The sequence below is a fragment of the Labrus mixtus genome, chromosome 17, assembly GCF_963584025.1.
Source record: "Labrus mixtus chromosome 17, fLabMix1.1, whole genome shotgun sequence".
NCBI classification, from domain to species: Eukaryota; Metazoa; Chordata; class Actinopteri; order Labriformes; family Labridae; genus Labrus; species Labrus mixtus.
The window spans coordinates 13592151-13617775 of NC_083628.1; the positions used below are offsets into that span (position 1 = coordinate 13592151).

Consider the following 25625-nt stretch of genomic DNA (forward strand, 5'->3'; position numbering starts at 1 on the left):
GAAATGTAGGAACACAAGACCTAATTTTGAAAATGTCCTAGAAATGTGGGAACATAGGGCTGTGGGATCATTGGGCTGTGGGAACATAGGGCATACCCCATCGTGGGTCCGCTTGAGGCTTGCCACAGAAACACAGGAAGTCACCTACATTAAAAGCCCTGTTTAAACAGCAAAAACGATGATGTTCACAGCCTGATTCCACTATTGTTTACAGTCAGTGGGTTTTACTGGTGTTTATTTCTGTTTCTGTTAGTTTTGGAAGGAAGGATACGTCTAAAGATGATCTTGGCCCCGGTGATTCCCTCCGCTACATTAAACACTGAAGGAAAGCTGCATTTATAACAAGCTAAGCACTCCCAAACAAGCTAACGGCAGCTCAGCTCCCAGCCCCTCCTGATGTCACATTGGAGCAGAAGACACTGACGCAATGCGTAACTGAGACATTCAGGGGTTTTAGAAGTTTTATTCACCTTCTGTCTTATTTTTCCAAGAAGGAGACTTTTGTGGATCAATAACAAGGGATGAATTTGAGACTAAGATTGTAAAGTAACTTACCTGCTTAGTTTTGTTCATTCATTGTTCTGTGCAAAAAAAAACTTTACTTCAACTTTGACTGTGACATCAGACCTCAGACCTCAGATAAGGCTGATTTGAATTATCCATACAAAGCATTGTGCAGAGTTTCAAATGATTGAAAGAATAACATAGTTTGACACGCTTATCTGAGTGTTACCAAACCTGCCCCTTTCAGTCTGGACTTAAAGTGGATGTATCAACAGCTGGTCGTCATTGCATGCCAAACATGTGTATTGCAATTATTATATCCAATTATGTTCAAATTTGAGGGATGACCTGGCCTTGCCATGGAGGTAATCTCTCCCCTAAGCCATTAGTGAATCCTGTCCAAACAAAACATTGTAAATGTATCTTTGAACTCTCTCCACTGTGACTACTTGTATTGGTTAAGATTTTTTATCCAGTGTGTATTCAATGTTGTCATCAGTTTAGGTTGCAACACCCGACAGCTGATGGAGGTATTGTGTTTTAAGAGTTAGGATCAAGACAGGCCAGCTGTTTCCCAGTTTCAAGTTCTTTTTGCTAAGCTAAGCTTACTAACTGCATGCTCAAGCTTCATTTTTACAGATACGGCAGTGACAATCAACTCTCCCCTCATCTAACGCTCTCCCTCAGACTTGCTGCAACCCCCATGTGTAGGACTTTCCTGGTCTTTTTAATTGTTGTAAATTGTATTTTACCCACACGTTCTTGGAATAGCAAGACAAATCAAGGACATTGCTTCCTTAAAAACTCACAGACTAATTAGAGAATGACAGCTTGTTTTTTTTTTTGGATTATCATTTGAGTGTCTCCATCACATAGACACTTCTCTCATAAGCCAAATAAAGCTGTCTACATCTCTGGACCCATTTATGGTTAAAGAACATACTGAACAAATGTATCAGATGTCCACAGATTCACCTCAACCTGCAAACCCAATGGAGAAAAACTGCCTGGACTTATACATGTAAGAATTATCATTTATGAGTTAAGATGTAAAGGATGTAACACAACACCAGATTTTTTTTGTGAAACTTTTATTCCACCAATTATACTCTTTACATAAAAGTTTTGATAACAGAATGTATTATGTCATTGTAGCATATAAATGAGATAAGAGATCAAATAATTAGAGTTAATTAGATAATCTGTACCACCCCTGAGACCCAGCTGTGTTCTTCCTGTGTGGTCTTCAGCTTTGGTTTTTCTCCTGGTCCAGCAGATACATGCTTCCTTCATCCACACCCAACACCACTGTATATTTAGACAATGAGATCTTATTTTTAGCAGTCTATTATCCACACACATACAGACACTTAGAAGGCATGCATACACACATGGAGGGTCCGCTGCTATTTGTCAACAATGCTGTTGTACGGACAGTTGTTGCTTAGCTGGAGAAAAGATCATCTTTGCAATGAGGCCAAGATGTGTTTGGAATTTCCGTCATGCTAACCAGCGTTGTTTGTGGAATACATGTGTCAGGGCTGAGATATTTGCAGGACGACAACAAAAGACCCTCAGCAGACAGAAATAGTTCCGCAGAGTGGGGGCTTCATTACTGTAAGTGGGATTATTTCTGCACTTTATTAAACACAGTCATTATCAAGTAAATCACACTAGAGCTGCAGAGCAGAGGGCCACTTTTGATCCGTCTCATTATGTGCTTGAGCTATTATTCTTTTTGGCAAATCGGCTGCATGAAATAGCTCCTGAAATTTCCTGTCTAAGAATGCAATGGTGTAGTTACAGTCTGAGGATGGATTTACAGAAAGGGAAACATATTAACGGTAACCCTGCAATGGAAGTATTTATAGAGGTTTTTTGGAAAGCAGTAACAACCAAACCATCTGTTCCTTTTATTTTTACTGAGGTAGACCACCAGGAGAGTGAGTGTGTGTGTGTGTGTGTGTGTGTGTGTGTGTGTGTGTGTGTGTGTGTGTGTGTGTGTGTGTGTGTGCATGCATGTGTGTTTGAAAAAAAGACAGAGCCAGAGAGACAGAGAGTGAAATAAACAGTGGAGGATAATACTTTTACACCAATAAATCATTTGAAAAGCCTTCATTGAAATTCAAAACAGCCAAATGTAGAAAGTATGTACACCAGCAAACATAATGAAAATAATTGTGTTTAAAAAGATAGTATTAATGATCCATTTAGTGTACACAGGACAATAAAAAGCTATTAATCTTAAGCATGAGTGACATGACCAACACACTTTGGCTCTTCTTCCTGAAAGGTTAATGTTTTATTTGTTTTAAAATGTATACATTTGAGTGCTTTTCTTCTATTATAAAACATAACTGGAAAGGCTAGGGTTAAAAAAGAGTCATCCTGAAAAATTAGGTAAAAAGGTAAAACTTTATGTCACAATTCTGTAATTGTATATCATAACTCCCGCTGAAAGCCCCAACCTAATCCATACTCATTATACCTAAATAATCAATGATCATGTTTACTGGTCACGTGCCCCAAGGAGTAAGGATGAGTTCCACCAGGGACAGGCAACATAATGCCTCGGATCAATACACTCATACTAATTGGGTTGAGAGCCAATTGAAGTGGTCAGAAGTGAGGTCACACATCTTCAGATCAATCAGAAAAAGTGATCCGAGATGAGCTTGTGAGCGATTTACCTGTTACCTTCACCTGCACTCCTACTGACCTCAGAGGAAGAAAACCCTGATGTACAATATTTATAGACTGAGGTGTTTAGTTCAAATAAATAATAGCTACAGTGAAGTAAATGTATCAAATGTAGTGAAGTTGTTGCACTGAATTTAGAATTTCACCCACTCCCTCACCAGTAGGTAAAATGAATGATTCCCATTATTCATGTGATATGTGTATATCCGCTAATGTAAACATACACTTTAGTTTAAAACCACACAATATGACAAATATTTTATCATATTTTTTTATTGTATTTAGATGGGTTTTTTAAAATCCTGAACCACAAAGAGCTTCTTAAATGATTTGCCTCATGCAAAACCATTAAGTATACATAATATTTGTTTCACTCACTGTGTATGATTCCATTTTTTGTTTTGGACTATTTTCCCATTAAAAAAAACCTAATCAGGCCATTGTGCATCACATACATTTGTCCATCTCAATTTGAGTTTTTCTCCTGTTTGCTTTACTTTGTAAGGTCAGCTATCCACTGTTGTGTTTTTGCAGGCATGTGTCTTGAAAGAGTGCAGGGTCACAGTGCGTTAAACAATAACTGATGCAAAGCAGCAGCTAGGAGAACTACGAGATATATAATATAGAATAGAGTAGAGTAGAATCAAATCAAATCAAATCAAATCAAATCAAATCAAATCAAATCAAATCAAATCAAATCAAATCGATTAGAATATAATAGACTAAATCTTTATTTATGATATAATACAATGTCACCTGGATGGAGCAATGGCTGAAAATCATGCCTATCAGTAATATAAATGCTGGTTGTTAAAGGTTTTCTTTTAGCTTTTCAAACAAAATAATCGTGTTTTTGGTAATGCATGAGTGCTATTTTGCCTCAATCTAAGTACTGCCCTGCAATCCATTTATCTGATCTGAGATTGTAGTTTATGATTGATTTGTCTCATCAACAAGAGGACGATTAATGCTGGAGAACAATTTTTCATAACATACGATCTTTACATCCTCAATCATTCGGCTTAAGTCCGACAGTTACCCTAAAGGATCTTTCCTGTTTACTACTCTGGCATTTGTTTTTTTTTGTTTTTTTACAGTGAACTGAGCGCAGTGAGCGCTTCAAGTATAACTGAATTTGAAAAGGAAATTACTGCCAAGATAGAAAAAATGACCAGGAGCGATATAAGAAAGGAAAAAAAAAAAGCATGTATGTGGAAATGAGAATGTGTTTTGTAGAGCAGCATGGCCTCAGGTTACCAAAGGGAGGAGAGAGGGGAGAATAAAGGAGGAGGAGGAGGATGAGGAGGAAAGGAGAAATGAAGGATCAACTCCCTCTTTTATGAATCGGAACACCTGAGGCCCCATAACCTCTGCCTCTCTCCTGTGAGTGGCAGGATGACGGCATGATTCATCTTTTTGGAGCACAGAGGTATAAAAAGTGTGTTTGTGTCAGATAATGATACCACAAATAAATATTGTGCTTTAAAGCAACTATTATGTAACTTTTCCACCTTAAAATAGTAGTTTCAAAGGTTGATCTCACAGAACTTTCAACAAGGAGAATGGTGTCTCTCTCAGTGCGGTGCGATTGCCCGTTAACTGCAGTATGTAGCTTTGGCAAGAGGCCGAGGTCATCTCATCTCATCTTTGCAGAAAGTCATCTAACCCATGATGTGTTTCAGGTGTGCATACAAATAAATAAAACCATGTTGCGCCAGAAAGTTCTCTCTTTCCTCGTCGATCTTCAAGTTAGCTTGAGAAGTTTGGAACCTTGCAAACCAATCTCAACTAACATGTAATAAATGAACCTCTGAAAGCCCATCCACAAAGCCTACTCCACATGCAGTTTTCGAACAACGGGCTGCAGATGCTTGCAGAGTCCTTTTTGCTCAAATTCTGGTAATATCACTGAACCCTGTCAGTCGACATGGTTGTTTAGCTTCTTGAAACGTCTTCGCTGGCTTCACATCTTCTGCTTGTAAACAAATGTACGTTGTCTAAGATTAGAAGGCATAACAGCACCGTGTCTTAAGACAGTGCAGTTGCACTCAGAGACCTTTGATGGGCGCTCAAGTGCACCTACATCTTGTTGCTTTAGCTGCATATTTTTCTGAGCCCCTGAAGTCCCAAAAAGATGTGTGCACAACATAAAAACTTGTGCGGGAGAGAGGAAGGGGAATGACGTGGGAAAGGAGCAACATGTCGGAATCTCAAACGTGGGCTGCTCACTAGGAGGACTATAGCCTTTGTACATTGGGGTGTGAACTAACTGCTAAGCCCTCTAACCCCCCCACCAATGATACAATGACGTTTAATTGGCCAAAATAATATTGTGTACATTAATGTCAAAGACTTGAAGTGTAGTCCTGCAATTATTATTATTTTTTAAATCCCTTAAATTGAACATAACATAACAGAATTGGATAATAATCAAATTAATTCTATCCATTTGTGCATCAAGTTTTGAAGAGGAATGATGTTTTACAACACTTTCACGTTGTCTCACTTTGTAACATGTTCACGTCTTCTAAACAGTCTGTTGTTCCTTCACTCTGATGACCAGCAACTTTTTTGTTCCCCTCTTGCTTACTCATGGCAATCATGTCTGATCTTTGAATAGCCCGTTATTGATTGCTCAAAGGTTTATAAAAAGGTCAACATTCTGAAAGCTCCCTGATTGTTGCAGCTAAAGTCAAAAACTAAGAAGAATGAGGCACAGACGTTTTAATATTTTTCTGGGTGCCGCAGAAAGTTTCCAAACTAACACTTTTTCTGACAGACATGCGAACATTGAGATCAAGTAATGCGTCAAGTCACTTGTCAGGAGAGCACGGAGAGTTTAATAGGCAGGCAGCGAAGGCATCATTAGAGGCAGCAGCCTGCAGAGCATGTTGCAGATGCTCTCTGTGCTTGTCAAGCTGGATCTGACATGAGCGCTGAAGTGGGAGAAGAGACTTCTTCTTGCACAAATCAAGATGAGAGGTTAAGACAGGGCCAGCGACATGTACAGAGGTGATGTATTTATAAATACCAGCGTCTGTTTGTATCACAGCTTCTGTTAATCACCTCCTTGTGTTTGTCTGTCTGTCTGTCTGTCTGTGAGTTATGAAGGGTCTTTTCCTTTGCCTTGCCAAGTTCTCTGTGTCCTAATTGGAGACTTCCAGGCTTCATGTTTGCCCTTATGTCACAATAGAGGAAAACTCAAGAGACCCAGGTGTGCTGCTGGTCAGCCTGTGAGCCCTTTGAGTTAAATCTGTTGTGACCTCAGGTGAAAAATACCCCTTTAAGCTAAATGTTAGCCTAACCCTTCTTCCTCTGACCCTACCACATAGGGTTTTACTGATCAACTTTGCCGTTTGAAGCACATATGAATACTACATTTGGGGGTATTATGGACATGATGCCATGGTAGCATTTCACCAACGACTTCCTGAAACATAAACCAACGCATTTAAGCTTAATCAAATGCAAGGTTGTACTTTAATATCTACAATGCAACACATGTGTGCTTCCTGCTGTGCGTGTGAGAGAGAACGTGTGAAGGCGTGACATTGCATGATCAAACGTGTCGTGTATGTATTTCACTGATCCTCCATATTACAGACGAAGCAAACACAATAATTCGCCCTCGTCAGCAAATCCTTCACACACACACACACACACACACACACACACAAAAAAACACACACACACACACACACACACACACACACACACACACACACACACACACACACACACAGGGAGATGGGTAACGGGATACATATTTTTTTAGGGGGGCACACACACTGATTAGAAATACTTACTGTATAGTATGATAAGATTTGCTTAATGTAGCTTTCTGTGTCATCTCTTACCAGAGTGCACACCTATGGATATTACCTTTCAAAAAAAAAAATTATAGATCTGATGGACGATAAAGGTGAAATCCATATTTTCTAATTTAATATCACCCAAATAATCTGAACTAATTTACACCACAAGCAGTCACTTAAAACTGCTTCTCACACCTTCCCTGGGGGGATTTCTTTCAATTTTAAGAAAAACATCATTAGTTCCATTACTCACCATTTCCCTGTCACCTCATTACACCTGTTCACTTCCCTCTCCTCGATTTCTCACAAAGAAGTTGATTTCATCAGGTCTTGAGCGAAACCCTTTCAGGATTTCATCTTTAGATTCTTTGAACTTTCCTTGATATAAATTGCATCAATACATAGTAGGAAAGTGGTAATGAGACTGAAGCATCACCTTGTGAGTCACTTTGTGTTTGTCAGAGGTCGTGAAGCAGCACTACGTACAACAAACAACAGACCTGTGCACTGTGCAAGCCGTGAAGGTCAAACTCTGAATTAAAGAGTTTTTTTCCCCTCTATTGCTGCAAGGCAAGGACAGCGTACTGATTAGTGCTGCTCAAAGCGTCAAAAAATGACATTTGAAAACACCTTCAGCCTTTCTATTGAACAATCAATGTTTTCATGACTCAGAGTAACCCAAAGATGTTTCATTGTTTTTACAAGATGTTTCATTCTTTTCCATTCAATGTGAAAGTAGAGAGATAACCCTTTACAAAGGCTGTAACTTAGTGCAAATATGTGCATTGTTGTTTTACATTTTGTCGTATTGTAAGGCAGATGTTTAAAAGAAATCATATACAAACCTCCAAAAAGAAAAAGTGAACTACCTGCATGGCCTGGATACAAAAGGGACAGTCGATCACACAGAATGTCAAGTGACAGATAAATAAAAATATGTGTCACTTGGGTTAGGGTTAGGGTTAAATGTAGGTAAAATGTAAAATTTTATTTAAATTGACACCAAGCAATCTTAACATGTTTGAACCTGCAATTACAGACTTTCCCCCCCAAGAAAAGCTGTAATGCAAACAATGAAAAACTATATAAACTGAAAAAACTATTAAAAAACCTATAAAAACTATATACACATTATTAGGGTGCATTCACACCTTAGCCGTTTGTTCCGTTTGAATGAAACTCTGGTGCGCTTTGTCACATAGTTTGTTTGTTTTGGGATGGTGTGAATTACTTAAACCAACTCTAGTGCGGACAAAAGAACAAAACTCTGGTCCACTTAAAAACACGGGTCTCAGTTCGCTTCCAAGGGCAGCAGAGATCTGTTCGTCGTAGGTGAGAATGCATTCTGAACCGAACAAGAAAAGTAAAACAAAAAGCAGTGCATTGTGGGTTAAATTTGGCCGTCTGTAAATCATGTCAAATAGGTTTGACTTGACGAGCGTGGCTAACAGTTAGCATTGCTAACAACACCAGCCTTCAGCTCCCTTGCGGGTTAACGTGGATCTTCTCATTTGAGAGTGACCGTAGTCATTTATTCTCAGCAGCATTTCCGTACACAATTTCCCATAAGCCCCTGTCCCCAGGAACTAAAAGGGCCTAACTACTCTAATCTTGTCTGTACAAACAACCAATAAGGGGGCGAGCTTTGGTGGATGTAGATGTAAAAAAAAAAAAAAGGTATTGCCATACAGTATGAGACATTTGCCGCTCTGCAGGTTTCTTTTCATGGGAGATGTAGTTTTTTGTCTCACAATTGAACATGCTTTTTAAATTAAATCTTCATCACTGTGAAGACTGTTTATTTTTTAAAACTGCTTTAGCTGTTGGTACATTCACACATGGGCACGTAAACAAAATACTCTAAATTATGAGAAACAAACAGTTGATTGACTGACCTCAAATTCAAATCAGTATTTAGAAAATATGGACAAAATAATTTGTTATATAGCAACATACAACTACTACAGAATAAAGTAAATTATTACTTTTTACCAAAAAAGAAATCATCAGATGAGATGATTTGGAAAAATGATCTTAATAAAGAGGAGAGAATGATCGGTGCTGCTTACTGATACTTCACTCTTACAGGCAGAGCTGCAAAAACACCAATAAAGTTAAATAAAGAGACTGACATTATTTTTTTCACATTCCAGCTTTTTTTTCAGGAAAATAATTTTGTGACGTTGCAGCAAACAGGCACTCTGCTTATCCATCAACACGCTCTTTGCCAATCCAAACCCCTGCCTCTTATTAGATTTCACCCATAAATAATTGATGACTTTGCACCTCCCCCACCTCCCTCGATCTCTCTCTTTGCGTCTCACCCTCTGCAGCAGCTGTGGAGAAGGACACTCAAGGTTGAACAATGTTATATTGTGCGTGAATATGTGTGTTCGTATGTGTGTGAAACAGAGATCAGAAATCAGCGTCTTGATTTTATTCAATGAGGTTGAAACAAATGGATCTTTGAAAAAATATATATCCAGGAAAAAATAGAAACAAAGGCACAGAGTGTTTCATACATCACAAAATGTACACTACTGCATAATACAGTGAAGTGCATTAACTAAACAACAATATGATATAGATGGTGTGGATGAAATTTTTATGATGCGTGCAGAAATTAGGTCACAGTGCAGGAAAAAAAGGGAACCATTAGACAAATGACATGGATGCAGAAAAAATACAGCTTTTTATAACCTGGGGAACAAAACCTTAACAAGGATTGTCTCTGTGTGTTGGCCATTTACATTTACAGGTTTGCGTGATATAAAATGTTTACAGTTTAAGAGTGAGGAACTTCACATGAAACAGATCCACACATTCAAGCAGGTGATTGTAACCTGCTCTTAAAAGAACATGAACGCAGAATTATGAAAATGCACGGTGTACATCTGAATTTCAAAACACTTCATTTATCCCTACAAGCACAAGGATTCCCATACAGAACGACACTCTAACCGTTTAAATGTGCTGATTATGGATGTGGAAATAACCTCTATAAAATAAAAAAAAGAGATCAATTAATAAATATATTTTCTGCAATGATTTTAAAGTGGTTTACTTTGATCATCTGAGACGCTCTTAAATTCAGTAACGGTAAAAAAAAATACTAAAAGAGTTAAAAAGCGTTCAGGTGCTTACAGAGTTCAAAGATCAGAATCAGTCAGAAATCTGAGTCAGAAATGCTTCATTAATCCCCAGGGAGAAATATTGCTGTTACAGTTACTCGAAATATAGTTTTATCAATATAAATATGAATCAAATAAGTAGTGTAAAGTGTACACACATAAGAGACTGTTGGAGAAATACAGGACATGTTATTGAAGAATAAGCTATACTATATAAAGCCCAGACTATCACAGAAATTAAAGTAATAAATGAGTTATATACGAAAGCACAGAGAGTTGTAGGACAAATTAGCAATATATAAAAAGGCCAGTATTAACAGATTCTTGACCGGTTAAGATTCAGATTGTACTTTGAAGAATAATAAATAATATATAAATAGGAGGAGTTTACAGTTGTCAGTGTGAAATAGTCCAGGGTTAGACAGAGTGATGGACACTCAGAGGGAGGAGTTGTAAAGTTTGATGGCCACAGGCAGGAATGACCTCCTGTGGCACATCCTTGGGAAATCAATCTAGCACTAAATGTGCTCCTGTGACTGACCGACTCGCCTTTGAGTGGGTTGAAGACGTTGTCCAACTTAGACAGCATCCTCCTCTCTGACACCCCCCTTCAGGGAGTCCAGCTCCACCCCCACAGCATAACTGGCCTTGCACATCTGTTCAGCCTGCTGCCCTACCACACAACAGTAAAACAGGATAGCACTGGCCACCACAGACTTATAAAACCTCCTCAGCATCATCCTCAGCTTCCTCGAGAAGTAGAGGCAGCTCAGGCCCTTCTTGTGGGAGCAACTGAAACAGACTGCTTGCACGGTCGGCGCATGCACACTGCTCATACGAATGTAAGGTGCTGCATGACCTTGTAAGGCTTTAAAAACAAGCAATGCAATCTTCAAATCAATCTGGAAATCAATCCTAATAGTGACCGGTAACCAGTGAAGGTCAGCAAGAATTTGAGCGATGTGGTCAGTCGTGCTGTAATAAGTTAAAAGCCAAGCAGCAGCATCCTGGACTACTTGCAGCCTATGAATGCTTCCCTTACTGATACCAGAGTAAAGTGAGTTAGATGGAAGCACTAAAGCTTCATACTGTATACCAGTGATGCAGGAGAAGAAGAAGAATCACATCCGTGATAACAGTGTGTACATATGGCTAACAGCTCATTTGACACTGATTTTCTTTCTTCAGAACTGCAGAAAGCAAAACATCTCAATCTTATCACACGATGTCATTCAATTGATGAATTTCTTCAATTTGGAATTTTAGAAAGTAAAAGGTCAGTTTTTAAGTACATATCCCGTTAGAGGAAACTGGAGATAGCGCTGCATCATCAGTATAACAAGACATTCTATTTTGATGATCGCATGACGTGTTTTGATTAGACACCAACGAGACAATTTGAAATGATGCTACTGTTGATGGGAAAACTGACATGAAGATGGATAATGAGATGTTGCCAGATCACTTTCCTTGAATAAAGATGTATAGACAATAAACAAGTGAAGTGAGATAAACTCAGGATCATCTTCAAGCTGTGTTTAATTTTGAGGGTATAAACATTCACAATGATGCGCGGCACCATCTGCTCTCTTCCTTTCTTTGTCTCCCTCTCTCCCTCTGTCCTGGCTCTTTGTTTATCAGGTTTATTTTTTGGCACACACACACACACGCAGACGCACACGCACACACACACACACACACACACACACACACACACACACACACACACACACACACACACACACACACACACACACACTTCCTCTTTGTTTTCAGCAACAATACCTTCCGTTCTTTACAGTTTTTTCTTTTCTTCATTCTCCAGCTCACGGTTCAGTATGACAGTCACATGTTGACTGGGTCAGGGTCTGTGCCGGGTGATGCCGAGGGAATAAGAAAGAAGCTGATACAGTGTGTGTGTGTGTGGTCGTGGGTCTGTGTATGTGTGTGTGTGTGTGTGTGTGTGTGTGTGTGTGTGTGTGTGTGTGTGTGTGTATGCATGAGCGAAAGGCAGAAAGGAAGCTAAAAAAAATGCTTTCATTTCATACCCTTGATAAGCTTTCTCACTCACATAACTAAATGTTAACAATCCAAAGTCATTGTAATTTGCGCTTAATCAAGGACATCCGGAACTAGTGGAAATGCTTTTAGTACAATATGTAAAAAAAAATCCCTTGTAAAGTGGTGAGCTATCAGAAGCAGTGGAAGTAATACACATTTACTGTAAGTAGAGATTACGTCTTCAGAATGTTTACAAAAAAATAAAACTTAGCCAAATATTTTTGTTTGGCTGAAATCTAAAAATCAGTGCAAATAGACAGATAGGGGGGAAGTATTATTTCTTTGAATTCAGTTCTGATGACACTTTGACTGTACACTACCAGTATAGTGCACTTTGTGAAGACTTGCGTTTTGTATATTTCTATATTCCTTGTATTCTTTATTCGCCCCTAAACTCTTCAGAGTGTTTGTGGCACCTACAGGCATCCATTCAACTGAAAATACAGCGATAGTATGGATTGTCACACAAGGTAAGATAATCCTTTATTGATCCCCAATGGGGAAATTAGTGTTGTAGCAGTAAAAGACAAGAACAAGAGTATGCATATGAGTACAAATAAAATAAGAATATATAGGAATAAAATAAAAATAAAGATAAAGGTTCTATGTATTTACAACCAAGCAAGTATTACTTAATGTAAACTATACACCAATTAAGATCTTAAATATACACTAAAAACTATACAGGGCATTGAGACATATTAAGTTGTAGTTAAAGTGACCAGTTATGAGATAAAGCAATAAATATTAAACTAAGCATCTAGAAGTAATATGACATGAGTGAGAGAGTCCAGGGAATGTCAGTGTTTATGATGTAGACAGACTGTATGACCTGCCGCTGTTGTACAGTCTGATGGTGGTGCACAAACGAGCGCCTGAAGCCCTCAGTTTTGCACCTGGGGGGAGGGGGGGGGGGGGGGGGGGGGAATCAGACGATGGCTGAAGAAACTGCCCATCTGTCACAGCTCATCATGGAGAGAGTGAGAGGAGTTGTCCAGGATGGCTGTGATTTTGTCCCTCTCAACCACCGTCTCCAAGCTGTCCAGTTCTATAAGGCCAACAACAGAGCGGGGCCTTCCTCACCAGCTTGTTGAGCCTGCTGACCTCATCAGTTCTAATGCCACCCCGCCAGCACACCACAGCAAAGAAGAGTGCGCTGGCCACCACAGACTGGAAGAAACTGAGTGATCTGAATGTCCTCAGGAAGAACAGCCTGCTCTGTCACTTCCTGAAGAGGTCGTCAGTGTCGTTAGATCGGTCCAGTTTACGAATGATGTGGAGCCCAAGGTACTTGTAAGAGTTCACCGTCTCCTCTTCATCCCCCAGGACGATGACTGGGGCAGGGGGGGCCTCCTCTTCCTCCGGTTGTCCACTTCCACCTCCTTGGTATTGCCGATGTTGAGCTTCAGGTGGTTGCTGTTCCACCGTGAGACTAAGCTCTCTATCAGTCCTCTGCACTCCTTCTCCTCTTCATCCGTGACGCACCCAACAATGGAGGAGTCGTCGGAAAAGTAGAGACATGTACATGAAGTAAGTTTAAAAGAAATGTTGTCTTCTGTGATGCATCTAAACCAGCTTTCAAAGGAGAGCGGTCAGGATTTTTTAAGGCATACCTTTGAGGATATTGAAAAAACTGTCATTGTCTCATCAGGACAGGAAATGACACACTCTTTATTATCTGTGTCCCAGTTTCTAGGAATATGAATTAGTATAACTGGCTTTATAAATAGCACTCATCACAGAATTGCATCTTAATATCAGATCGTATTGTTGAGTAGTGATTGTTGATGAAATACACAGTCCTCCACATGAATCGATTTAACCTGTAGAAAGAGTAAAAGAAGTAATATATTCAGTTAAGTCCAAACATTTTATTTACATTGGTCCATTATCATCGTTAATTATCCAATCATACCACTAATGGGACTTTCAGGAAATCTTAGGCAATGATGTCAGCAACTATTTTTTTTACTGAGCCAGACCGACAAAGACATCTGTAATATTTCTGTAATTCCTCCTCTTCTTGCCCTTACCGTTTGTACTGAAAGCCCATTTGTTTGCACACTGACGTGAACCCTTTCAACAGGACGTACCCTACATTAGCAGAGTAATAATTCCTTTTTAATGGGAGTTGTATATTTGCCGTTCTTTTTTAAGGCTTTCTTGCATTTTTTCTTCTTCTTCAGTCTAGACCACTGTCCATGGTGCTGATCACTGCACGCGAGACAATTCAAACTACAAAGATTTTCTTTTATCTCTTCAGTGTCAAAAAGAGAAAAAGAGGAGATATATTTAAGCAACAATAAAGCAGACAACATGTGTGTGCGACTTCTTGCCCACAATATGATCCAGATCATTATTTTCCTTTACTGACTTATTCGATAATCTTTCTGCACCCAATATTAGAGAGTGTGCTCAGACAGACTAGGACAGGACCTGCCTCCGGCTCTCCTCGGCCAGGGAACCATTTGTTTCATAACTTGACCTCGGGGAGATCAATCGCAGTAATCGTCACGACCCCTTTGAAGCTCGATAGTGTCTGTCTGTGAATTATCATTTTACTCATTCAGCCCACTTGGGATTTATTCCTCACACAAAATCAATCACTAAGATTGAACTATCCATTGGTTGAAACTTACTTTACCACAGCGAGATCACTGCCATGCAAAGTTTTATGCTGCTACTGAGTTTTAAAACTTTCAAGTACAGCTAACATGATGTTCTATTGTGTTTTGAACAGTGTTGATATAATACATAAAATGCAGGGCTTGTCATTTATCTTGTCAGCCTCACGCCAGACTTCATATTTTCTTCATCAAACCATGGGCGGTTCTAGGCAGGGGCCAACAGGGGCCAGTGCCCCTGTAACACTGAGCTTGGTCCCCCCTGTGGCCACCCCCTCCAAAAGGAAGAGCCCCCCTCATAACACATACACAGTATTTGACTCAACAACCGGACTCACAATCTAGTATGAAATACTGTTACTGAAACAAATATAAATCATGGTATTTAATGTTGTGGTATTTAATGATGTGCGCTATTATTTGGCATAATATATATATTTTTAAAGAGATCATCTTTGTTTATTTTTCACCTGGGTTTAATGTTCCCCTCTGACAAAACAACTGGCCCCAGTTTGGCCCCCTCAGTAAAAGTGGTCTAGAACCACCACTGCATCAAACCAAAACACTATTGCACAGTAAATGCAGATCCTTCTTCTGCTGCAGTCAAACATCATTGTTGCTTCAGTGACACACAGTTCTATTGTGATACACTCTGAGTGGATTACATTAAATAAAGCACTCAAATTTGCATCTCACTGCAACTTCAGTTCTTTGCAGCCCTCTAGTGGTAAACAAATGTCAGTACAAAATGGTAGAAGAATGCACTGAATTTACAGAGTGCACCAAAGCATTTCTCTATTATTAATGCCGACATAAAATTGAAGAAGTTGCAGTTAGAGCTCAGTGTATCACAATACAACTAAGGGATTGTTTAAGGGTTTGTTGTATTTTGTCATTTGTAAAAGAAAAAAAAGTGGGTTTTGATCTGCTGGTAGACATAAGAAGCTATTTAAAAAAAAACACTTTGGACATTTGGGAATTGTATGAAGAATTTTTTGGAACTTTTTTTGACATTTTAAAGATTTTTTTAATCAGTTGATTGTTGAAAGATAAGCATATGTATCAATAAAAAAGAATAGTTAGTGACAGGCCTTAATACAAATACAGTATTAGAAAAGGCACACGCTGCCTTGATGTTGTGGAGAAGATCACTTAACGAAAGCAGCAATGTTGCAATGTGGAAACCTCACAGTTTATTGCTCTATAATCATGAGCTTGAGTTAAATTATTTTTATAGCCACTTGGCCTCCTGTGACTGTTATACAACACTACAAATCTAAAGCGAAGCAGCGCCTGTATAAATTTAGAGACGAGTGCATGAGTTGAAGGCCGGTGGATTGAATCCTTGGAACGCCAATCATACTTCAGATCATAGTAAGTGAAATAGAACTGTCTCATCCTTCAGCAACTTCCTGAAGTATTATTAAGTACTTAATCCCCAACTGCTCCAGTGAACCCCATCTGGGGTCTAAAGAAATGTGAAACACCGCCTCAGCAGAGTCAGAGCATGAGTGTAACTCCGTGTGACCTGCAGCTTTGTCCAATTAATATACAGAAGACATTTCTAAACAGCAAATTTGGCTTTTCCAAGCACAGACAAAGCAAGACGTTCACATTTTATAATATATTTCAGAATAAATGAATCCTGGCAACCTAGTAAATATTAAACAAAAAGAATGTTCTTCCTTTAAAATTCAGGTTGCTTGATAAACCCTTTTATTTTCATTTTGTATCGCCTTGGTGCACAATATTTTTTTATTACAGACTTTATTTATAAAAAGAAAATCTTATTTTGTTAAACATGCCAATTACATAAAAAAAAGTCAAAACTATAAATTGCTAAAATATTAGTGAAAAAATGTAAAACTGCATTTCTTATCATTCTAGTTTAAAATGCCTCATCTGTGTGATGATACAACAACCACAATGTGGGGGTTTTTTGTATTTAGTGACACTACTTTTTACGGATCTTATGAAACAGTATAGAGAATTGTTGGTTGCAGAAAACAAAACATTGCATGCAATATTGCAGGGGATTTTGACACTTTTTTTGGGGGCGCTCCCCACACGTTTAGATGTGTTTTCTCGTTACACGAATGTACAAGCCTTACAAGTTATACCTTGTTGTAAAGGAGAACAATCAGGCTTTCCAACGATATATAATACAACATCAATTAGTAAACTATTAAAGGGGCGAAATAATTTTTTGAGGAGTTTATACATATATGTAAACTCAACAAAAAGGTGTAACATTTGTGTAAATTATTTTATACTTCCATAAATGAAATGCTCTAGCAAAAACAAGTGGCTGCAGCTGTCATGGCTTGTAATGATATACAGAGGATTTTCCTCCTCAGGCTAAAACTAGTGAGCTCATCTCACAAGAAGTCATTTGTATTTGCGTCTGCAGGAGAGTACTTTTCTCTGGTTGCATACTCCTTTAGAATCTCGTTCAGTCTTGCTGTTTTATTTTATAGAGGGTTTTAATAGGCTCTGTAAAGCCTCGGGCCATGCATTACAGCTCCATAATTTCTACCCCTTACGGTACTTCTATTTTTCACGGTGTTGATTACACTATTAAAAGGTGTTAATAGCACATGCTTGTTGGTTAGTGGTGGTGTTGAAAGGGACTGCATCACATTAAGAAACACCTATTACACATGTCTGATGAAGTCATCACAAACAGAACTGTAAGCCCTTTGTAAAGATAGACTTTGCACAGAACTAAAGAACAGTTGTGTCTAATAATGTATAGTTATCTTTTCTAACAATTCACACATATTTTACAAAAGATATGGCTCAAATATAAACAAAGCAATGGAGCAAAGTAGGGGAAGGTTTTTGCAACTTCAAGCCAAATCCTTAATGTCTTCGTCGTCTTCAAATTTAGAGAGGTTTATTTCTCTTTTTCCCATGTTTAAAGTTTCCCATCTGTTGTTTTTTTGTAAAGGTCTCCTTTATTGCAGAGGGGGAATTACTTTCATCACATAGTCCTTTGCATGCCCATCCATTATCTAACTTAGGTTTTCCTCTTTTCCATTCCAGTATTGAGATATTTAGATATCAAGCAAACAATAATACAATCTTCATATTCTTAAACTTGGAAACCCATCAACTGTGCAGAACTTATCTGATAGTTTTAAAATTCTGAATTAATAGATGATACATGTGATTGGTAAACTAAAAGATATCAAATACACAACAGCAGCATATCATATGAACGTTTGTTTAATTAAATTGTACTTACGGGGACAGTAGGGAGACAGGTCCTCACATTGTGACATTAGGTACTGTAATGGTCCTCACAAGTCAGGAAAAACATGTGTGTGTGTGTGTGTGTGTGTGTGTGTGTGTGTGTGTGTGTGTGTGTGTGTGTGTGATGCTTTCATTTTCTCATTGATGACAAACAAGGCGTCAGTAATACAGCGCTCTGTCTCCCTTATGTTTGACAAATACCGACCGCGTCAATAGCACAATGTGAAACGCTGTTGACTTGACCTTTTCGCCTCTCACTCTCATTTATTTATTTTTTGTGTGTGTTTTTTTCTGCAGTGTCTCTCTTTTATTGGACAGTATACAATCATAATGACAGGTACTAGAATGACTGAAAAAGAACAAAGGTTGCCATGACGCAAAGGAAGAGGGAGACGTAGAGGCAAGGTTACTGGTTCTGTAGCCAAAATAATTTGTCTATTTTTCTTCTGTGATATTTCTTTATTTTTCTATGTCCATCTATTCAAATTTTGATAAATAAAACCATTAATTATAGATAAAACCTCATAACAGACATTTAAGTTGGCTCAGCATTGACTAATATATTCCTATATATTTATGCATCAGTGTTATTGTAATGAAAACCCCTTGCATGAAAATAAAACTTTGTATTAGGTTCTATTCCTTTCAGTACATTTACATTTCATGTATTTATGCATTAAGTTACAAAAAGTTTTCACAGCAGAGCAAGTTTTTTTCATATTGTTTTTTGCACCTTCCTGCAGCGTTCTGAGTGGAGTCCACTATAAATCTTAGTGAGAGCCGGTGTTATCAACCATCCACAAAGACAGCCGACAGCAGGATCAGACTAAAGGTCACAGTTGCACTCTAATAAAGACACTTAATTGTTTTTGGAGTAAAAGTAAAGACAAATGATCTTGAAAGCAGTTTGCACAGTAAAGCAGAACAGATACATCAGACATTTTAGAAGTCATGCACAAGTTTAGAATTTATGTTCAACAAGTGGCATCTCAAGTCAGTCACTTCAAGTGCTGTTTGGGTGCTCAAGGGGAGCAAACCTTTGCAAATCTGTATCAAAATAAAGCAGGCTTGGGGCGCTGGAGGTGTCCTCCAAGCGGGCGGCCCAGGTTCAAATCCAGCCTGTAGCTCCTTTGCCGCATGTTATTCCCCCACTCTCTCTCTCTCCATGATTTCCAACTCTATCCACTGTCCTGTCTCTCCATTAAAGGCACTAAATACCCAAAAATAAAAATCTAATAAAATAAAATAAAGCAGGCTTAGCTGGAGAAAGAAATACTGTACAGGCGAACAACAATAATATTCAAAACAAGCAAATGAATGTATGTAGCTTCACCAAAAGATGACGTTTCCTTTAATAGGATATGTATAGTTTGTATCTCTCTAAGCTAGAGTGCAAGGCTTTAAACATATATTTCTTTTTCAATGAGAGATAAGCATTTGTTAGTTCTGTTTCTTTTAGAGGTAATATAAGCATAAATGTATACACAAGTAATGTATGTTGTATTAACTATTTATTGATTTATTCCTCTAATTATGAGCTGCACCATACACATTTATAATAAACCAGGAAGCAAAAGCTTTTAAAGAACGTAAATAAGAACGGAAGTGATTCCTATTGAACATTTTTATTTTGTATTTCTAGAAGACAAAATGATTACTTTAATTCAGTAATTTCTGTATTAAGATGTATGATAAACTGATTGATGTTGCTCTTTATCACTGCACAGAATAAAATAGAATACAAGTAAACACACAGGGGGTGGGACTTCACACATTTCTATTTTGGTTCAAATAAGGTTTCGGTTTTGTGTGTCTCTCTCACAGGGTTGTGTGTGTGTATCAGCGTGGCCTTGGGTCAAAGTGACTGTTATTTGTCATCGTGTGAGGAGGGAGCGGGCTTAATAATTGAAGGCTTGTTTTTCATCATGGTGAAATTAAAGTGGCACACACCCGTCCTGCAGTCATTCACAGCAAATTACCTCTGTGGAAAGGAAAACACGAAGTCTAGCCCATTGCTTTGGGGCACAACTGTGTATTTGTGTGTGTGTTTGTGTTTATGTGTGTGAGTATATACAATATAATTTGACCCATTTTACTCAGTTTACCTCCATTCTGTTGGATTACAGAGTAGTGATTAGCGGTCACGTTCAGTTAGCTCTGTCTTTATAGCACAACTGACCTATTTTCCCTAAGGGGAGCCTGTCCTGATGGTCACATTACCTGAGAGACCCATCCATCCAATGGTAACATGCAAAATATGTCATCTCAAAAGTCAACAATTTAATGCTACACGTAGGATTTTGAATATCTGCGTATAATGAAATGAAATGAACCATTAGGCTGTTAATAAGACAATGACTGTAAGTCCTGCAGGGGTCATTACAAAATGTCAATATTCCTAATGAATCCTAATTGGAAACATGACGGCCAATTTGTCGGTAATTTTCCAGCTCAAACATGAATGTACTATCAGCATTAATCTGCAGTCAGGTGTGTACAGGGTAGATAGAGGTCGATGTGTTTTATTCAGGGACATTTGGTGCCCTCCAGAGGACAATTTGCAAAGGATAAGGAGGACCTGCTGCATGCTAAACTCTGTTTACACTGTTTTATTAGAACACTGTCGTTCTAGTTAAACTTCTTAGACCAACAGTGACACTTTCAGGTGATGAGACCTTAACTGAGCCTGTTCCTTTTAAAGCAGAATCTGATATATTGCAAAAAGTGTTATGACTGGGGATGTAGGTTTGCATTCAATAATCCATTTAGAAGATATATATATATATTAAAAACGTTATATTATATCTAGTGTTTGTTCTGGGCTTTCACAGTTCAACGCTTCATAAATATGTAGGATGGGTGTTAACACACAAACACAGAGCCACTTCCTGTGACTAAAGAAGCCACACACCTTTTAAAAGTCTACAAGAAGCAAAAACTTCAGTAAAAAACAACAACACTTATTTATATTATTTCACTTTAGAATCTTATCTCTTCTCTTCTACCTGACATTTGAAAAATAAATGTTTAACGTGCCAAAAACAGTAAATAACTAACATAAAGACATAAATCAGCAACAATCAAACTAAAAAGGATATCATACATTTTAGTGTTTGCAAACTGAATTACACTATTTTGGAAGTTTCAATATTCTACATAATAATAACAACAAAATATACACAGTTATAATGAATATAAAATATATATTTTAAAAGGTAGATAGGGGAAAATTCTGTGAATATTGTTTTACTGTGTTGTGGTTAGGATTTGCAGAAGTGTAACAGCTGCTGCAAAGAAACCATACCGTGACCGCTGGTAAAAGACAGGATGCTGAAACTTTTTGTCGGCCTCTTTTTTTAGGACCAGCCTTCGTCTCCACAATAAGGTTAGGTGTAGAGAACACATTAACAAACTGCATGCGCTGCTGATGTGCAAGTTAGTCACAGTTTGTCAGCGGTTAAAACACAAAGAGCCATTTGCAACCAGTGTTTCCAGAAACACGAGGAATATCTTGAATGAAAGACCTTCATTTAAACACGATAAACTTATCACAAGCATGACATAAATGTTTATTTGAATCAGGCCAGACTCTTTCATTTCTTCTTAAAATATAGACCTACTGTACATTATCTTTATTCCCCATGTGTGCAGGAGCGTAATGAGAGATTAAGAACATCTACCTTAATCAAGATGAACTCTGTGTATGAAATGCATTGGGGGAGATAAAAGAAGGCCTAGTTGTGAGTAATAAATGATATCAAAGCTGATTTTATGACCAGCCTTTTCATTTCAATGGGACAAAAGTCACTTATCAGCACTGTAATTACAACTGTCACAGTTTCCATCACCACTCTATCTATCACATCAGCACTTCCTGCTATAGGGCACTCTCATGTTTAATTTATTCATTTTTTTTTTTTATCTCACCCTTTCAGCCCCTGCCATCTTGTCTCATGTTTTCATGAGCTCTCACCATTGCTCATCTCGGCTTCACACAGGAAGTGTCACGTTCTGCCCTGCTCCTCTTGCTGCCTCGCATCTCAAAGTTTGGTCTCTTTCTCGCACACTCGAACTGTGTGCAGCATTTTCCCCGCAGAGAAGAACCGTGGTTTGAGGTTTGGCTTTCTGAGCATCGAGTGATCCTCCCTATCAGGTTCTTCTTTTTCTGTCTGTTTCACTGCATCTCCTCTCAGATGATCCATCTGTCAGCCACCTGCAGCTGTTGTTATACAGCCACAACATGAGCCTACGAAAACTGAGTAAGTTCTGTGTGTGTGTGTGTGTGTGTGTGTGTGTGTGTGTGTGTGTGTGTGTGTGTGTGTGCGTGTGTGTGTGTGTGTGTGTGTGTGTGTGTGTGTGTGTGTGTGTATGTAGAGCAGCTGAACTTTGTTTTTTTTATGTCTTTACACATTCTCTCAGCCAGGCTGTGAGCCTTTAGGTCAACCTGTGTTGACTGTTGTTTTGAAATGAATTTGAATTTGAATGAAATGCACAAAATTAACCTAAGTTGAATACAGTTCAAGAAGTTTTTTTTTTCTTGCAATGTGATTGCTAAATAAACTATATGATTCAATATACACTATGAGTTTTGTAAAAAAAAAGCAGTTTTTGTATGTAAGTGGAAAAACAAAGACAACCTAATCATGATGATAATACATTAAAAACTAAGTCCTGTAATTAAACCCAAATCAAGAACTGGGCAGAAAGAGACGTTTTAAAATGTTCAAATCAAAGCAGCATGTATTGATTGTTCTTGTCCACTAGGGGCCAGCACAACAAGTTAAAACACAACTGGTATAAACGTATCTCTATAATTTTTTTTTTTTCAAATAACACACATCATAGGAATTTGAGAAACATCAATTCATTTGAAGTAATTTCACTATAAACTAAACACTTTCAGACAAATATGTTATGTTGGCTTGTTTAAGATCTCATGAGTTCACAAGAAAATGTAGTTTGCTTATTTTAGCCGAACAGAAATATGTGGTGTAACCCTTGTGTTGCTAACTTTAACTTGTTCTGTTGCATGACTGAAAAAACACACACTATAATGTAGAGTTAAGAGAAGTAAGGCGGCAAAGTTTGGTTTGCTCTCTTCATATCTGACTATCCAGCTGTTTGATTCAGCTTTTGTTCTACCAGGTTCCTGATAATTTCAGTTTTCTCCTTGAAAAAAATACCAGCTCTATTCACATGTTCTTTCATCTAAAAGGAATAACATTTGATCAACCACTTAAAAATGTCGTAAGAATTAGAGTGTAGTGCAGAACAACTATCAATATGAAGAATGAAGACTCAGAAACATCCACTATTAAAACAGCATAAACTGAATTGTTTTTTACCACATTTTAAACATTTTCTTCTTCTCTGTTTTAGGTTTCAAATGGTTTGGTAGCCTCACCAACCTCACTTTCCGCCGCTCCACTGAAAAATCAGACGCAAAGTCCAAGTCCAAAGAGGGAGCTGGATCAGAGCTGAAGGATGGCACTGAATTTTGTGGTTCTGTCGCCGCAGCGAGCCTTGCTCCAGTTGTCGAGACCACAGTGGACGACATGGATGTCGTACGCCCTCGCACCTCCAGCTACGTCCGCTCCAGTGAGAGCTACACGCACATGGGGACGCTGCCACGGCTACTGAGGAAGAAGAAAGACAAGAGTGATAAAGGTAAACGTGACAGAAGTTCTAATCTAGACTTGAATGATATCTGAGTTGGGGAATAAAGTCGATGCAGAAGAGCAGAAAACTGAAGTTCCTCATGGGTCCTCTTTCTGCAAAACCCTAAAATCCCCATTAGAACTCATATTAAGATGTATGAATTTACAGCAGAAATAAACAGGTTTACAGCCTAGTACAAACAATGGTTTTGGTCTCTATAACTCATGTGTTTATCGATAAGAACTGTACACAGGAAACAGTGTTTTATAATTCATCTTTTTTTATTATATTAAGGCTTAGAGTTATGCATAATAAGGCATAATAAGGGTTGTGGAAAATTTAAATTACAGGTGAGCGTGTTGTAGCTGTTTGCAAGGAGGCTGACCTGCGCCTTCTGTCAGTTTTGTGTGTGTTGTTTTGATTGTTTGGGATAAACTAGAGCTAGATGAGCTAGATGAGCTAGATACACGTCATTGGGCTTCATAACCCCTCTTCAGAAACCAAAGGGTGACATCACTTTGGTTTGTGGGAAAGGTCCGGAAATAGGACAACAATTTCCACCAACACAAAACCTTTTTTCTTTTGCACCTGTAGGAGGCACAGGCAGCAGTAAGAAGAGTAAAGAGAAGAGCAACATCAGCAGAAGTCAAAGCCAGCGACCTGCATGTGGCCAAATTCGTCAGCAATGCCAGATCACAGCTACGTCATCAAAAGAGGCCGAGGATGGCCCTGGATATAGAGCTGAACCTGGGTCTCACCAAAATTATCTCTGTGATCCAAATACCCAACATGAGCCTTCAATTGAAACTAAAATCACAAAAACCCCAAGCGTCATCTCTGAGCCTGAAGTTCCAGGTAAAGATTTGTCTCCATCTGGTGGCTCAAGTGCTGCTCTTCAACCTGTGACCTGTGTCAAGCAAGGGCTTGAGGAGGCTCCAAAACCTGTACCCTGTGAGGAGAATGATCAGACCCAGGATCATGGGGATGATGGTCTAGATCTCAGGCCTGCACTCGAGCCAGAGGAGGAGGCAGAGAATTTAAAGCAGACACAAGGGGTAGACAGAGGAAACCAACACCTCAACAACAGTAGCAGGTAATGTTCTTCTCTCATTCATTTTTGGGAAGGTTAAGGAGATCACAAACTTTCTTTGTTCACTCTGCCACTTGCTATTGAGCTAATTTAAGTTTTAATGATATTAATCAAAGTTAATAAAGAAAACACACCCTAACCTCTACTTTTTAGACGGTCAACTTGTTTGTAGTTTAGAATCGTGCAATACCAAAGCAGAGTGTCATTTGTCTGGATTAAGATCATGAGGTGGCTCCTGCTTGCTTCCTGAACTGTGGGCCCTTTTGACAAGGATCAAAACAGAACCCGAATTGCATTTTCTTAAAGGAGCAATATGTAAGACTAAATCATAAAATGACCTACTATATCATTACACATTAAGGAGGCATGCTGTAAAGTGCTGGCTTCTCTGACAACAACGAAACAGTTTCAGTCCGGTCCAGAATGGTGCGCAAACTAGTTCACAAAGCCTCAGAAAATAAAAGATAAATATTGGTGATGCTTTTTTTTTTTTTTTTTTTTTTTTTTTTTTAAATGGAGAGAGGTTAGAGCGCAGAAAGGTTTTCAAGACTGATGCAGAGCTGGCTAAACACTGAAGCTTCCGTGTCAGTGACATGAAATTTCAAAGGAAGTAATAAAAATGTTTTTCCTGTTCTACTTAATTAATTATTGCAGAGCCCAACAAACATGTTACCTCTAAAGGCCCTGACACACAAAGCAGATGGCAAAGAACTAGTGGCGACAAAGGCAGACTGTGGCGTCGCCTCACATTGCCTCACGATGCCTTTGTCTTGGCCAAAAAGTTGCA

The 25625-nt window shown here is 38.5% G+C and overlaps 1 protein-coding gene across 2 annotated transcripts in view; it reads left to right on the forward strand.

Annotated features, from left to right (window-relative positions):
• The first annotated feature begins 21993 nt into the window (after window positions 1–21993).
• Window positions 21994–25625, forward strand: part of sh2d3ca (SH2 domain containing 3Ca) — a 58249-nt gene continuing 54617 nt past the window's right edge. The window contains exons 1-3 of one of the 2 annotated variants that reach the window (XM_061061992.1): window positions 21994–22349; window positions 23470–23757; window positions 24343–24841. In XM_061061992.1, coding sequence (XP_060917975.1) covers window positions 22331–22349; window positions 23470–23757; window positions 24343–24841 — 806 coding nt within the window. In that variant the 5' untranslated portion in view covers window positions 21994–22330. The remainder of the gene's footprint in view (window positions 22350–23469; window positions 23758–24342; window positions 24842–25625) is intronic. The other variant, XM_061061993.1, reaches the window with a different exon arrangement.